Raw genomic sequence first — 14344 nt, 5'->3', positions numbered from 1 at the left:
TGAGTCCTCCAGATCAGAGGCAGTAGGGATGACCAGGGATGTTCTCTGTTTAGTGAGTCCTCCAGATCAGAGGCAGTAGGGGTGACCAGGGATGTTCTCTGTTTAGTGAGTCCTCCAGATCAGAGGTAGTAGGGATGACCAGGGATGTTCTCTGTTTAGTGAGTCCTCCAGATCAGAGGTAGTAGGGGTGACCAGGGATGTTCTCTGTTTAGTGAGTCCTCCAGATCAGAGGTAGTAGGGATGACCAGGGATGTTCTCTGTTTAGTGAGTCCTCCAGATCAGAGGTAGTAGGGATGACCAGGGATGTTCTCTGTTTAGTGAGTCCTCCAGATCAGAGGTAGTAGGGATGACCAGGGAAGTTCTTTTGATAAGTGTGTCAATTGGACCATTGTCCTTCTTCTAAGCATTCGAAATGTAACAATGTATGGAGTAAAAAGTACATTATTTTCTTTAGGAATGTGGTGACGTAAAAGTTGTCAAATATTAACGGTGAAGTACAGATACTACCTAAAGATGGAATCCACAGTCTATGAAAAATGGCGCCACTGGCTGCCCCACCACCGTTGTTATTGTTTGTGTTGCCGAGCAACAAAGGAAGGGCCTGCAGCGTGGGGGGACATTGCTGTGCATATTGTGCTCTTTTTATCGTGCTTAGATGTCTTTTTTTTTTTTTTTTCACCTTTATTTAACCAGGTAGGCTAGTTGAGAACACCTTTATTTAACCAGGTAGGCTAGTAGAGAACACCTTTATTTAACCAGGTAGGCTAGTTGAGAACACCTTTATTTAACCAGGTAGGCTAGTTGAGAACACCTTTATTTAACCAGGTAGGCTAGTTGAGAACACCTTTATTTAACCAGGTAGGCTAGTTGAGAACACCTTTATTTAACCAGGTAGGCTAGTTGAGAACACCTTTATTTAACCAGGTAGGCTAGTTGAGAACACCTTTATTTAACCAGGTAGGCTAGTTGAGAACACCTTTATTTAACCAGGTAGGCTAGTTGAGAACACCTTTATTTAACCAGGTAGGCTAGTTCAAATCAAATCAAACCAATTTTATTTGTTAACCAGGTAGCGAAATGCTTGTGCTTCTAGTTCCGACAATGCAGTGATAACCAACAAGTAACTAACTAACAATTCCAAAACTACTGTTTAACCAGGATAGGCATAAGGATATATGAATGAGTGATGGTACAGACACATACAGTAGATGGTATTACAGTATATACATATGAGATGAGTGTGTAGACAAAGTAAACAAAGTGGCATAGTTAAAGTGGCTAGTGATACATGTGTTACATAAGGATGCAGTCGATGATGAACACCTTTAACATTTATAAGCATTGTTTAAAGTGGCAGTGATATATTTACATAATTCCCATCAATTCCCATTATTAAAATGGCTGGAGTTGGGTCAGTGTCAATGACAGAACACCTTTGGCTGTTTAAACCAGGATAGGCTGTTTTTCAGTCTCTCGGTCCCAGCTTTGAACCACCTCGCCTTCCGGGGTGAACAGGCAGTGGTTCGGGTGGTTGATTTGATCTTTATGGCCTTCCTGTAACAGGTAGGCTGGAGGGCAGGTAGTTTTGCCCCCGGTGATGCGTTGTGCAGTCCTCACTACCCTCTGGAGAGCCTTACGGTTTAACCAGGCGGTGATACAGCCCGCCAGGATGCTCGATTGTGCATCTGTAGAAGTTTGTGAACACCGAATTTCTTTTATTTAACCAGGTCAGGCTCAGTTTGTCTGTGATGTGAGAACACCCTTTACTTTAACCAGGTAGTTTTGTTGACTAGTGTGTTATTTACCTGAACACCTCCCTTATTTAACCACTGTTGTGTTGTCCCACTTGGATTGAGGTGCGTACGCAGTTGTGAACAGGGAGTACAGGAGAGGGCTCAGAACACCCTTGTGGGGCCCCCGTGTTTCAGCGGGGAGGAGATTTAACCAGGTAGGCTACCCAGTTGAGACCCAACACCTTGGAGGGTACTATGGTGTTGAAAGCCATGGCATTCTCACATAGTTATTCCTCTTGTCCAGGTGGGTTAGGGCAGTGTGCAGTGTGGTTGAGATTGCACCTGTGGACCTATTTTAACCAGGTCTAGGGTGCAGGTAGGGTGGAGGTGATATGGTCCTTGACTAGTCTCTCAAAGCACTTCATGATGACGGAATTTAAGCCAGTTACCTTAGCTTTCTTGGGAACAGGAACAATGGTGGCCCTCTTGAAGCATGTGGGAACAGCAGACTGGTATAGGGATGATTGAATATGTCCGTAAACAGCATGCTCTAGGCTAGTGGGCCTGCAGAGAACACGTTTAAATGTCTTACTCACCTCGGCTTAACGTTGCAGGTGGCACTGTATTGTCCTCAAAGCGGGCAAAAAGTTATTTAGTCTGCCTGGGAGCAAGACATCCTGGTCTGTGACTGGGCTGGATTTCATCTTGTATGATTAAGACCCTGCCACATGCCTCTTGTGTCTGAGCCATTGAATTGAATTCCACTTTGTCTCTGTACTTAGCTTGTTTAATAGCCTTGCGGAGGAATAGCTGCACTGTTTGTATTCAGTCATGTTGCCAGACACACCTGATTATTTCAACGAATGCTGCCATCAATCCACGGTTTCTGGTTAGGGAAATGTTTTTATCGTTGCTTAACCAGGTATGGCTAGCACACCGAGAACACCAATATTCCCATCTTAACCACGTGATGGAAGCAGTAGGCTTGGTCTGACCAGCGTTGAGACCTCAACTTGTTTTAATTTCTGCCTTAGGCAGGGATCAGCAAAACGTGGTCAGGGCCTTATATGCGTCGCGGAAGTTAGTAACAATGATCCAAGGAGAACGATATGCTGATAAAATTTAGGGAGTCTTGTTTTCAGATTGGCTTTGTTAAAATCCCCAGCTACAATGAATGCAGCCTCCGGATAAATGTTTTCCAGTTTGCAAAGAGTTAAATAAAGTTCGTTCAGAGCCATCGATGTGTCTGCTACGGCTGTGATTATAATCGAAGAGAATTCTCTTGGAAGATAATGCGGTCTACATTTGATTGTGAGGAATTTAAAAGGTGAACAGAAGGATTTGAGTTCCTGTATGTTTCCTTCATCACACCATGTCCCGTTAGTCACGAGGCATACGCCCCCGCCACTCTTCTTACCAGAGAGACGATGCGTGGAGAAACCTGGCTTATAGCGTCTTTTAAGCCATGGTAAAGCAGAGAACGTTGCAGTCTCTGATGTCCCTCTGGAATGCCACGGATTTCATCAACCTTGTTGTCGAGAGACTGGACATTGGCCTGGGAAGGTGCGCGATGTGCCCTTTTTCGGAGTCTGACCAGAAACACCTTTATTTAACCATTCCGGTTGTCCTGTTTGTAAGGCAGAACACAGGAGGCGGAAAACATAGTACTGATGGTGAACTGATCTTTATTCAGTAGTTCTTCTCGACATGGAAACCTAAGATGACCTGGGGTACTAATGTAAGAAATAACACGTAAAAAAACAAAAAACTGCATAGTTTTAACCAGGCCATAGGCCTAGTTGAGAACACCTTTTTTTAACCAGGTAGGCTAGTTGAGAACACCTTTATTTAACCAGGTAGGCTAGTTGAGAACACCTTTATTTAACCAGTTGGCTAGTTGAGAACACCTTTATTTAACCAGGTTGGAGAACACCTTTATTTAACCAGGTTGGCTAGTTGAGAACACCTTTATTTAACCAGGTAGGCAAGTTGAGAACAAGTTCTCATTTACAATTGCGACCTGGCCAAGATAAAGCAAAGCAGTTCGACAGATACGACACAGAGTTACACATGGAGTAAAACAAACATACAGTCAATAATACAGTATAAACAAGTCTATATACGATGTCTGGGGGAGAAATAAAACTGTTTGTTGTCTGCGTTAACTCCTTTGTTAACTCCTTTGTAAATTTAATGTGGTTGATTCACCATTTAAGGATTCCAGCTTGGTTCTTCAAAGTATTTTAACTTAGTTACTTTACACCTCTGGAAAAATGAATTTAGTGGTGATGATCAAGCTGACTTGCTATGTGGTTGGTTTTCTCTTAGTTTTAGCAGGAGGCCAAAGACATCTCCTGGTGGCTGGTGGTCCAACATATAGGAGTGTTTCTCCGGTTGCACTCAGACATCTTCCTGTTAGGACCTATGCTGCCGCGAAGTAAGTCACACACACACACACACACACACACACACACACACACACACACACACACACACACACACACACACACACACACACACACACACACACACACACACACACACACACACACACACACACACACACACACACACACACACACACACACACACACACACACACACACACACACACACACACACACACACACACACACACACACACACACACACACACACACACACACACACACACACACACACACACACACACACACACACACACACACACACACACACACACACACACACACACACACACACACACACACACACACACACACACACACACACACACACACACACACACACACACACACACACACACACACACACACACACACACACACACACACACACACACACACACACGTGTTCTCCGTTCACAGAGTCAGGTGGAACATAAAACGTGCCGTTTGCTGAATGAGCATTTACACACAGGCAGGCATACATTTATCTTAGACATTATTATTCACCATCAGACAAAAAAAAACAACATATTTCATCTCTACAGGGAGTCCATTGAGATGAAACATCTATTTTTACAAGAGCACCCTGTATACAGTCGTGTACATTTTTGAGAATTACGCATATTTATTTCCACAAAGTTTGCTGCTTCAGTGTCTTTAGATATTTTTGTCAGATGTTACTGTGGAATACTGAAGTATAATTACAAGCATTTCATAAGTGTCAAAGGCTTTTTATTGACAATTACATGAAGTTGATGCAAAGAGTCAATATTTGCAGTGTTGACCCTTCTTTTTCAAGACCTCTGCAAACTGCCCTGGCATGCTGTCAATTAACTTCTGGTCCACATCCTGACTGATGGCAGCCCATTCTTGCATAATCAATGCTTGGAGTTTGTCAGAATTTGTGGGTTTTTGTTTGTCCACCCGCCTCTTGAGGATTGACCACAAGTTCTCAATGGGATTAAGGTCTGAGGAGTTTCCTGGCCATTGACCCAAAATATCAATGTTTTGTTCCCCGAGCAACTTAGTTATCACTTTTGCCTTATGGCAAGGTGCTCCATCATGCTGGAAAAGGCATTGTTCCTCACCAAACTGTTCATGGATGGTGGGGAGATGTTGCTCTCAGAGGATGTGTTGGTACCATTCTTTATTCATGGATGTGTTCTTAGGCAAAATTGTGAGTGAGCCCACTCCCTTGGCTGAGAAGCAACCCCACACATGAATGGTCTCAGGATGCTTTGCTGTTGGCATGACACAGGACTGATGGTAGCGCTCACCTTGTCTTCTCCGGACAAGCTTTTTCCCGGATGTTCCAAACAATGGGAAATGGGGATTCATCAGAGAAAATGACTTTACCCCAGTCCTCAGCAGTCCAATCCCTGTACCTTTTGCAGAATATCAGTCTGTCCCTGATGTTTTTCCTGGAGAGAAGTGGCTTTTTTGCTGCCCTTCTTGACACCAGGCCATCCTACAAAAGTCTTTGCCTCACTGTGTGTGCAGATGCACTCACACCTGCCTGCTGCCATTCCTGAGCAAGCTCTGTACTGGTGGTGCCCCGATCCCGCAGCTGAATCAACTTTAGGAGACGGTCCTGGCGCTTGCTGGACTTTCTTGGGCTCCCTGAAGCCTTCTTCACAACAATTGAACCGCTCTTCTTGAAGTTCTTGATGATCCGATAAATGGTTGATTTAGGTGCAATCTTACTGGCAGCAATATCCTTGCCTGTGAAGCCCTTTTTGTGCAAAGCAATGAAAAAGGGCTTCACAGCAACACGGCACGTGTTTCCTTGCAGGTAACCATGGTTGACAGAGGAAGAACAATGATTCCAAGCACCACCCTCCCTTAGAAGCTTCCAGTCTGTTATTCGAACTCAATCAGCATGACAGAGTGATCTCCAGCCTTGTCCACGTCAACACTCACACCTGTGTTAAGGAGAGAATCACTGACATGATGTCAGCTGGTCCTTTTGTGACAGGGCTGAAATGCAGTTGAAATGTTTTTTGGGGATTCAGTTCATTTGCATGGTAAAGAGTGACTTTGCAATTATTTGCAATACATCTGATCATTCTTCATAACATTCTGGAGTATATGCAAATTGCCATTATACAAACTGAGGCAGCAGACTCTGAAAATGTATATTTGTGTCATTCTCAAAACTTTTGGCCACGACTATACATTACAATTCAAACAGAATAATAAAACTTGTTTATAAAACATTATAATTCATCACACAATATACCAAAATTAACATATTTAATAAAAACATATTTTTCTCTCTACAGGATATTTAAAAAAGACAAAAAAGATGAGAAAGAGAAAGAAGAGAAGAGAGAGCGTAAGCCTATAGACAACACAGGTCGTCACAAACCGTACGGGCTGACCGCGTGGGCGCCGGTGGATGACGTGTACGTGACCAGGTTCTACCCCAAGCCGGTGTACGAGACCGCGGTGGCCGTGGACATGCTGAAGGGTTTCCAGACGCTGGACTACACAACTACGGACCAGCCTGTTTATATCAACCTCAAGTTGGACATGAAGCTGGAGAAAAAGGTAAAATAGAACAGATTTAAAAATATAAAAAAATATTTAAAAATTTTAAAAAAGAAGATTTTTAGTTCTTATCTTCGGAGAAAATAAATGCTGTCACCTCGCTTTTTGAGCAACTGTTCATGAACAGTGTTAGTTAGTTTACCTTTAGTTTACCTAGGCAAGTCAGTTAAGAACAAATTATTATTTACAATGACGGCTTAGGAACAGTGGGTTAACAGCCTGTTCAGGGGCAGAACGTCAGATTAGTACCTTGTCCGCTCGGGGGTTTGAACTCTCAACCTTCCAGTTAGAAGTCCGCAGCTCTAACCACTAGGCTACCCTGCCGCCTCTCCACTCTAACAACTAGGCTACCCTGCCGCCTCTCCACTCTAACAACTAGGCTACCCTGCCGCCTCTCCACTCTAACAACTAGGCTACCCTGCCGCCTCTCCACTCTTAACAACTAGGCTACCCTGCCGCCTCTCCACTCTAACCACTAGGCTACCCTGCCGCCTCTCCACTCTAACAACTAGGCTACCCCGCCGCCTCTCCACTCTAACAACTAGGCTACCCCGCCGCCTCTCCACTCTAACAACTAGGCTACCCTGCCGCCTCTACACTCTAACAACTAGGCTACCCTGCCGCCTCTACACTCTAACAACTAGGCTACCCTGCCGCCTCTACACTCTAACAACTAGGCTACCCTGCCGCCTCTACACTCTAACAACTAGGCTACCTTGCCGCCTCTCCACTCTAACAACTAGGCTACCCTGCCGCCTCCACACTCTAACAACTAGGCTACCCTGCCGCCTCTACACTGTAACCACTAGGCTACCCTGCCGCCTCTACACTCTAACAACTAGGCTACCCCGCCGCCTCTCCACTCTAACAACTAGGCTACCCTGCCGCCTCTACACTCTAACAACTAGGCTACCCCGCCGCCTCTCCACTCTAACAACTAGGCTACCCCGCCGCCTCTCCACTCTAACAACTAGGCTACCCTGCCGCCTCTACACTCTAACAACTAGGCTACCCTGCCGCCTCTCCACTCTAACAACTAGGCTACCCTGCCGCCTCTCCACTCTAACAACTAGGCTACCCTGCCGCCTCTCCACTCTAACAACTAGGCTACCCTGCCGCCTCTACACTCTAACCACTAGGCTACCCTGCCGCCTCTACACTCTAACAACTAGGCTACCCCGCCGCCTCTCCACTCTAACAACTAGGCTACCCCGCCGCCTCTACACTCTAACAACTAGGCTACCCCGCCGCCTCTCCACTCTAACAACTAGGCTACCCCGCCGCCTCTCCACTCTAACCACTAGGCTACCCTGCCGCCTCTCCACTCTAACCACTAGGCTACCCTGCCGCCTCTCCACTCTAACAACTAGGCTACCCTGCCGCCTCTCCACTCTAACAACTAGGCTACCCTGCCGCCTCTACACTCTAACCACTAGGCTACCCTGCCGCCTCTCCACTCTAACAACTAGGCTACCCTGCCGCCTCTCCACTCTAACAACTAGGCTACCCTGCCGCCTCTACACTCTAACAACTAGGCTACCCTGCCGCCTCTACACTCTAACAACTAGGCTACCCTGCCGCCTCTACACTCTAACAACTAGGCTACCCTGCCGCTCCGTGTAGCAGATCAAGACTGAAGATGTGAAGACTTGTAGAAATGTAGGGTTATGGAGTCAAAAGCCCAGGTGTTGATCCTGTAGAAATGCTGAGGGTTATGGAGTCAAAGCCCAGGTGTTGATCCTGTAGAAAGGCTGAGGGTTATGGAGTCAAAGCCCAGGTGTTGATCCTGTAGAAATGCTGAGGGTTATGGAGTCAAAGCCCAGGTGTTGATCCTGTAGAAATGCTGAGGGTTATGGAGTCAATGCCCAGGTGTTGATCCTGTAGAAATGCTGAGGGTTATGGAGTCAATGCCCAGGTGTTGATCCTGTAGAAATGCTGAGGGTTATATGGAGTCAAAGCCCAGGTGTTGATCCTGTAGAAATGGAGGGTTATGGAGTCAAAGCCCAGTGTTGATCCTGTAGAAATGGAGGGTTATGGAGTCAAAGCCCAGGTGTTGATCCTGTAGAAATGCTGAGGGTTATGGAGTCAAAGCCCAGGTGTTGATCCTGTAGAAATGGAGGGTTATGGAGTCAAAGCCCAGGTGTTGATCCTGTAGAAATGGAGGGTTATGGAGTCAAAGCCCAGGTGTTGATCCTGTAGAAATGGAGGGTTATGGAGTCAACGCCCAGGTGTTGATCCTGTAGAAATGCTGAGGGAGACATGAAGCGGCCCTACATGCAAGAGTGAACAAAAACTCCTCCCAGTCGACTGATAGTCACAAGAAACGCCTACATGAAGTGATTTCTGGGGGCAACACAAGCTATTGAAGTGGTTTCTGGGGCAACACAAGCTATTGAAGTGGTTTCTGGGGCAACACAAGCTATTGAAGTGGTTTCTGGGGCAACACAAGCTATTGAAGTGGTTTCTGGGGCAACACAAGCTATTGAAGTGGTTTCTGGGGCAACACAAGCTATTGAAGTGGTTTCTGGGGCAACACAAGCTATTGAAGTGGTTTCTGGGGGCAACACAAGCTATTGAAGTGGTTTCTGGGGCAACACAAGCTATTGAAGTGGTTTCTGGAGGCAACACAAGCTATTGAAGTGGTTTCTGGGGGCAACACAAGCTATTGAAGTGGTTTCTGGGGGCAACACAAGCTATTGAAGTGGTTTCTGGGGCAACACAAGCTATTGAAGTGGTTTCTGGGGCAACACAAGCTATTGAAGTGGTTTCTGGGGCAACACAAGCTATTGAAGTGGTTTCTGGGGCAACACAAGCTATTGAAGTGGTTTCTGGGGCAACACAAGCTATTGAAGTGGTTTCTGGGGCAACACAAGCTATTGAAGTGGTTTCTGGGGCAACACAAGCTATTGAAGTGGTTTCTGGAGGCAACACAAGCTATTGAAGTGGTTTCTGGGGGCAACACAAGCTATTGAAGTGGTTTCTGGGGCAACACAAGCTATTGAAGTGGTTTCTGGGGCAACACAAGCTATTGAAGTGGTTTCTGGGGCAACACAAGCTATTGAAGTGGTTTCTGGGGCAACACAAGCTATTGAAGTGGTTTCTAGGGGAACACAAGCTATTGAAGTGGTTTCTGGGGCAACACAAGCTATTGAAGTGGTTTCTGGGGCAACACAAGCTATTGAAGTGGTTTCTGGGGCAACACAAGCTATTGAAGTGGTTTCTGGGGCAACACAAGCTATTGAAGTGGTTTCTGGGGGCAACACAAGCTATTGAAGTGGTTTCTAGGGGCAACACAAGCTATTGAAGTGGTTTCTGGGGCAACACAAGCTATTGAAGTGGTTTCTGGGGCAACACAAGCTATTGAAGTGGTTTCTGGGGCAACACAAGCTATTGAAGTGGTTTCTGGGGCAACACAAGCTATTGAAGTGGTTTCTGGGGCAACACAAGCTATTGAAGTGGTTTCTGGGGCAACACAAGCTATTGAAGTGGTTTCTGGGGCAACACAAGCTATTGAAGTGGTTTCTGGGGCAACACAAGCTATTGAAGTGGTTTCTGGGGCAACACAAGCTATTGAAGTGGTTTCTGGGGCAACACAAGCTATTGAAGTGGTTTCTGGGGGCAACACAAGCTATTGAAGTGGTTTCTGGGGGCAACACAAGCTATTGAAGTGGTTTCTGGGGCAACACAAGCTATTGAAGTGGTTTCTGGGGCAACACAAGCTATTGAAGTGGTTTCTGGGGCAACACAAGCTATTGAAGTGGTTTCTGGGGCAACACAAGCTATTGAAGTGGGTTGTACTCATTTTTTTCTGCACAAGGACATTTAATTTCTGTAAAATTTTGTTAGATAAATGGTTGCAAATATAATTTGAGTGTTATTTGTTGTATTCAGGGTACCTTTCTCTGTCAGTGTTGAAATGAAGATCACATATCCTAATGTCCAAAATGTGTATTTTATTAACTTTTCAGGGGTTGTACGTACTTCCTCACAGTACTGTATCATTAATACAAAAGTTTAAAAAAATGTGTGTAACAATCATAGATTGAAATGCAGAATACATCCAGAGCCCCCGGAACTAAGATAAAACATTTTAACAGGGAGGAAAGTTCAAACGAAACCCAATTAAAGTGAAACCCAATTTTGGGTTGGGTTGTGTCTCAAATGCCACCCTGTTCCCTATATAGTGCACTACTTTTGACCAGAGTCCTATGCCACCCTGTTCCCTATATAGTGCACTACTTTAGACCAGGGCTCTATGCCACCCTGTTCCCTATATAGTGCACTACTTTTGACCAGAGTCCTATGCCACCCTGTTCCCTATATAGTGCACTACTTTGCAGATTTTGTAGCTCAGTTGGTAGAGCATGGCGCTTGTAACGCCAGGGTAGTGGGTTCGATCCCCGGGACCACCCATACGTAGAATGTATGCACACATGACTGTAAGTCGCTTTGGATAAAAGCGTCTGCTAAATGGCATATATTATTATATTATTATTATTATTATTATTATTATTATTACTTTAGACCAGGGCCCTATGCCACCCTGTTCCCTATATAGTGACCTACTTTCACCAGAGCCCTATGTCACCCTGTTCCCTATATAGTGACCTACTTTCACCAGGGCCCTATGGCACCCTGTTCCCTATATAGTGCACTACTTTCACCAGAGCCCTATGTCACCCTGTTCCCTATATAGTGCACTACTTTCACCAGAGCCCTAAAGAATCTGTTCAAAAGTAGTGCACTACGTACTGGCTGGTGTGCCGTTTGGGAAGTACACTTTGTGTTGTCATGGTGACCTATGTCATGGAAGTCTAGGAAGGTAAATATTGTTTAGTCAAATCCAGATTTCTTCATCTGTTCCGCGCATATTGTTTTTTTTTAAAATGTAGACTGAGTTCACAGCTGCACAAAGATGTATTTTTGAAGATGTATATTTACTTGCTTGGTTTGAATCTTCTCTTGCAGAAAAAAGTGGATCCCTTTGTCAGCACGGTTCATTTGCCTCATCCGTTCAAGACAGAAGTCAACAAAGTTGCGGTTTTCACAGAGGTAGATTATCTGACTATCAACTACTGTTTATACTTGATCATCCCCCTTTCGTCCTAACTAAATACATATTAAATTGATAAATCTACTGTGTCTTCATTGACGGTCATTGCTGAGTTCCTCCTAAAGTCATTTAAAAAAAATATATTTTTTTTTAATCCGTTATTCTATTGAAATTATTTTTTGTTGAGCTGGCGGTGATTTATGAAAATACACGATCTGTATGTCAACTAGCATGTTTCTGTATGTCAACTAGCATGTTTCTGTATGTCAACTAGCATGTTTCTGTATGTCAACTAGCATGTTTCTGTATGTCAACTAGCATGTTTCTGTATGTCAACTAGCATGTTTCTGTATGTCAACTAGCATGTTTCTGTATGTCAACTAGCATGTTTCTGTATGTCAACTAGCATGTTTCTGTATGTCAACTAGCATGTTTCTGTATGTCAACTAGCATGTTTCTGTATGTCAACTAGCATGTTTCTGTATGTCAACTAGCATGTTTCTGTATGTCAACTAGCATGTTTCAGTAAAAAGAGGCTTCGAGGCTCCTCTGTGTGCCACAGTAAGGAAGTATCGCTAGCAACATCAAGGTCGTGGGTTCAAATCCCGCATTGCGCAAACAAAACATGTATGCATTCACTTTACTGTAAGCCTCTGCTAAATGACATATTACATCTCTATCATTTATTATACAGAGGGTGAATATCTGCTAAATTACATATTACATCTCTATAATTTATTATACAGAGGGTGAATATCTGCTAAATTACATATTACATCTCTATAATTTATTATACAGAGGGTGAATATCTGCTAAATTACATATTACATCTCTATCATTTATTATACAGAGGGTGAATATCTGCTAAATTACATATTATATTTATATCATTTATTATACAGAGGGTGAATATCTGCTAAATTACATATTACATCTCTATCATTTATTATACAGAGGGTGAATTCTTAGTTAAAATAAACACACTTAACGTAACGTTCCATGACACTTGCACTTCACGGTGCTGTTTACAGCAGCTGTATCCTGCGCACATCACGAATCAACTGTGATTGGGAGTTACCTTCATAGACCCCCCCCCCCCCATGTCAGGATAGGTCCCATGCATTGTGCTCATATGATATTACTGTGAAAATAAATGACACTGTATCCATTATGTCTATTTCTGTACAGAATCCTGATCAAGTTAAAGTAGCCCAGGAGAACGGAGCTGCCTTTGTGGGAGGGGCCGACCTTGTGCAGAAAGTGAGTTTCACAAGTCTCTGTCTCTCTCTCTGTGTCTCTGTCTCTGTGTGTCTCTGTCTGTCTGTCTTTCTCTGTGTGTCTCTGTCTCTCTCTCTCTCTCTCTGTGTCTCTCTCTCTCTCTGCCCCCCCCCCCCACCCCCTACACACACATTAGTTTTAGTTAATGTCTCAACCCGTTGTCCTTAATGATTGTAGATCTTAGATGATGAAGTGGATGCAGATTTCTACGTAGCGGTCCCAGACATGATCTCCAAACTACTGCCGCTGAAGAACAAACTGCGCAAGAAGTTCCCGAAGAACAAGAGAGGTAGGTCACACTCCAGTAACCAACCAACCAATCAATCAAATTGTATTTGCGTATATAGTCCTCTTTACAAAAGTCCTTTACAGTAACCCGCCTTAAATCCGCCAAAGAGCAATCAGCACAGTGGCAAAGAAATTCCCTGGAAGAAAGAAACGTAGAGGAAATATTAACAAAAATCCATACTGTAACAAATTGCCTGAATCGATGCAATTTCAATGATACATTTTATTTTCTAACATTCATTTGTACCACAGTTATTTTATTATCCTATGAACCACTGCTAGTTTGATGGTTGTAGCCATCCTTAAATATCATTCATGTCAGCAAAAATGTTTTTAAATCGAACACATTTCTCTAGAATAGGCTAACGTACTTATCGTAATGAACGCTGTCAACAAAATGCCTGCGGGTAAGTGGTCTGTATTTTCTGTTTTTAAGCCCCCCAGCTTTACTTGACGAACCAGGCTCGGAGATGTAGAAGTTACGAGTACATGACAACCATATTTCTCTCTCTGTCTCTCTGTCTCTCTCTGTCTCTCTCTCTCTGTCTCTCTGTCTCTCTCTGTCTCTCTCTCTGTCTCTCTCTCTGTCTCTCTCTCTCTGTCTCTCTGTCTCGCTCTCTCTGTCTCTCTCTCTCTGTCTCTCTCTCTCTCTGTCTCTCTCTCTCTCTGTCTGTCATCTCTCTCTGTCTCTCTCTCTCGCTCTCTCTGTCTCTCTCTCTGTCTCTCTCTCTCTGTCTCTGTTTCTCTCTCTCTGTCTCTCTCTCTCTGTCTCTCTGTCTCTGTCTCTCTGTCTCTCTCTCTGTCTATCTCTCTCTCTCTCTGTCTCTCTCTGTTCTCTCTGTCTCTCTCTCTCTGTCTCTCTGTCTCTCTCTCTCTGTCTCTCTCTCTCTGTCTCTCTCTCTCTGTCTCTGACCTCTCTCTGTCTCTCTCTCTCTCTGTCTCTCTCTCTCTCTGTCTCTCTCTCTCTCTCTCTCTCTGACCTCTCTCTCTCTCTC

At 44.4% G+C, this 14344-nt stretch overlaps 1 protein-coding gene across 2 annotated transcripts in view; it reads left to right on the top strand.

Moving 5' to 3' along the window:
* mrpl1 (mitochondrial ribosomal protein L1) overlaps positions 1–14344 on the top strand; it is a 33533-nt gene that overhangs the window by 6392 nt on the left and 12797 nt on the right. For both annotated transcript variants that reach the window (XM_052460932.1, XM_052460931.1), the window contains exons 2-6: positions 4062–4170; positions 6463–6730; positions 11699–11782; positions 12972–13043; positions 13239–13350. In XM_052460932.1, coding sequence (XP_052316892.1) covers positions 4062–4170; positions 6463–6730; positions 11699–11782; positions 12972–13043; positions 13239–13350 — 645 coding nt within the window. The remainder of the gene's footprint in view (positions 1–4061; positions 4171–6462; positions 6731–11698; positions 11783–12971; positions 13044–13238; positions 13351–14344) is intronic.

This window comes from Oncorhynchus keta, chromosome 14 (genome assembly GCF_023373465.1).
Source record: "Oncorhynchus keta strain PuntledgeMale-10-30-2019 chromosome 14, Oket_V2, whole genome shotgun sequence".
Taxonomy (NCBI): domain Eukaryota; kingdom Metazoa; phylum Chordata; class Actinopteri; order Salmoniformes; family Salmonidae; genus Oncorhynchus; species Oncorhynchus keta.
This window is presented reverse-complemented; position numbering and strand designations above follow the sequence as displayed.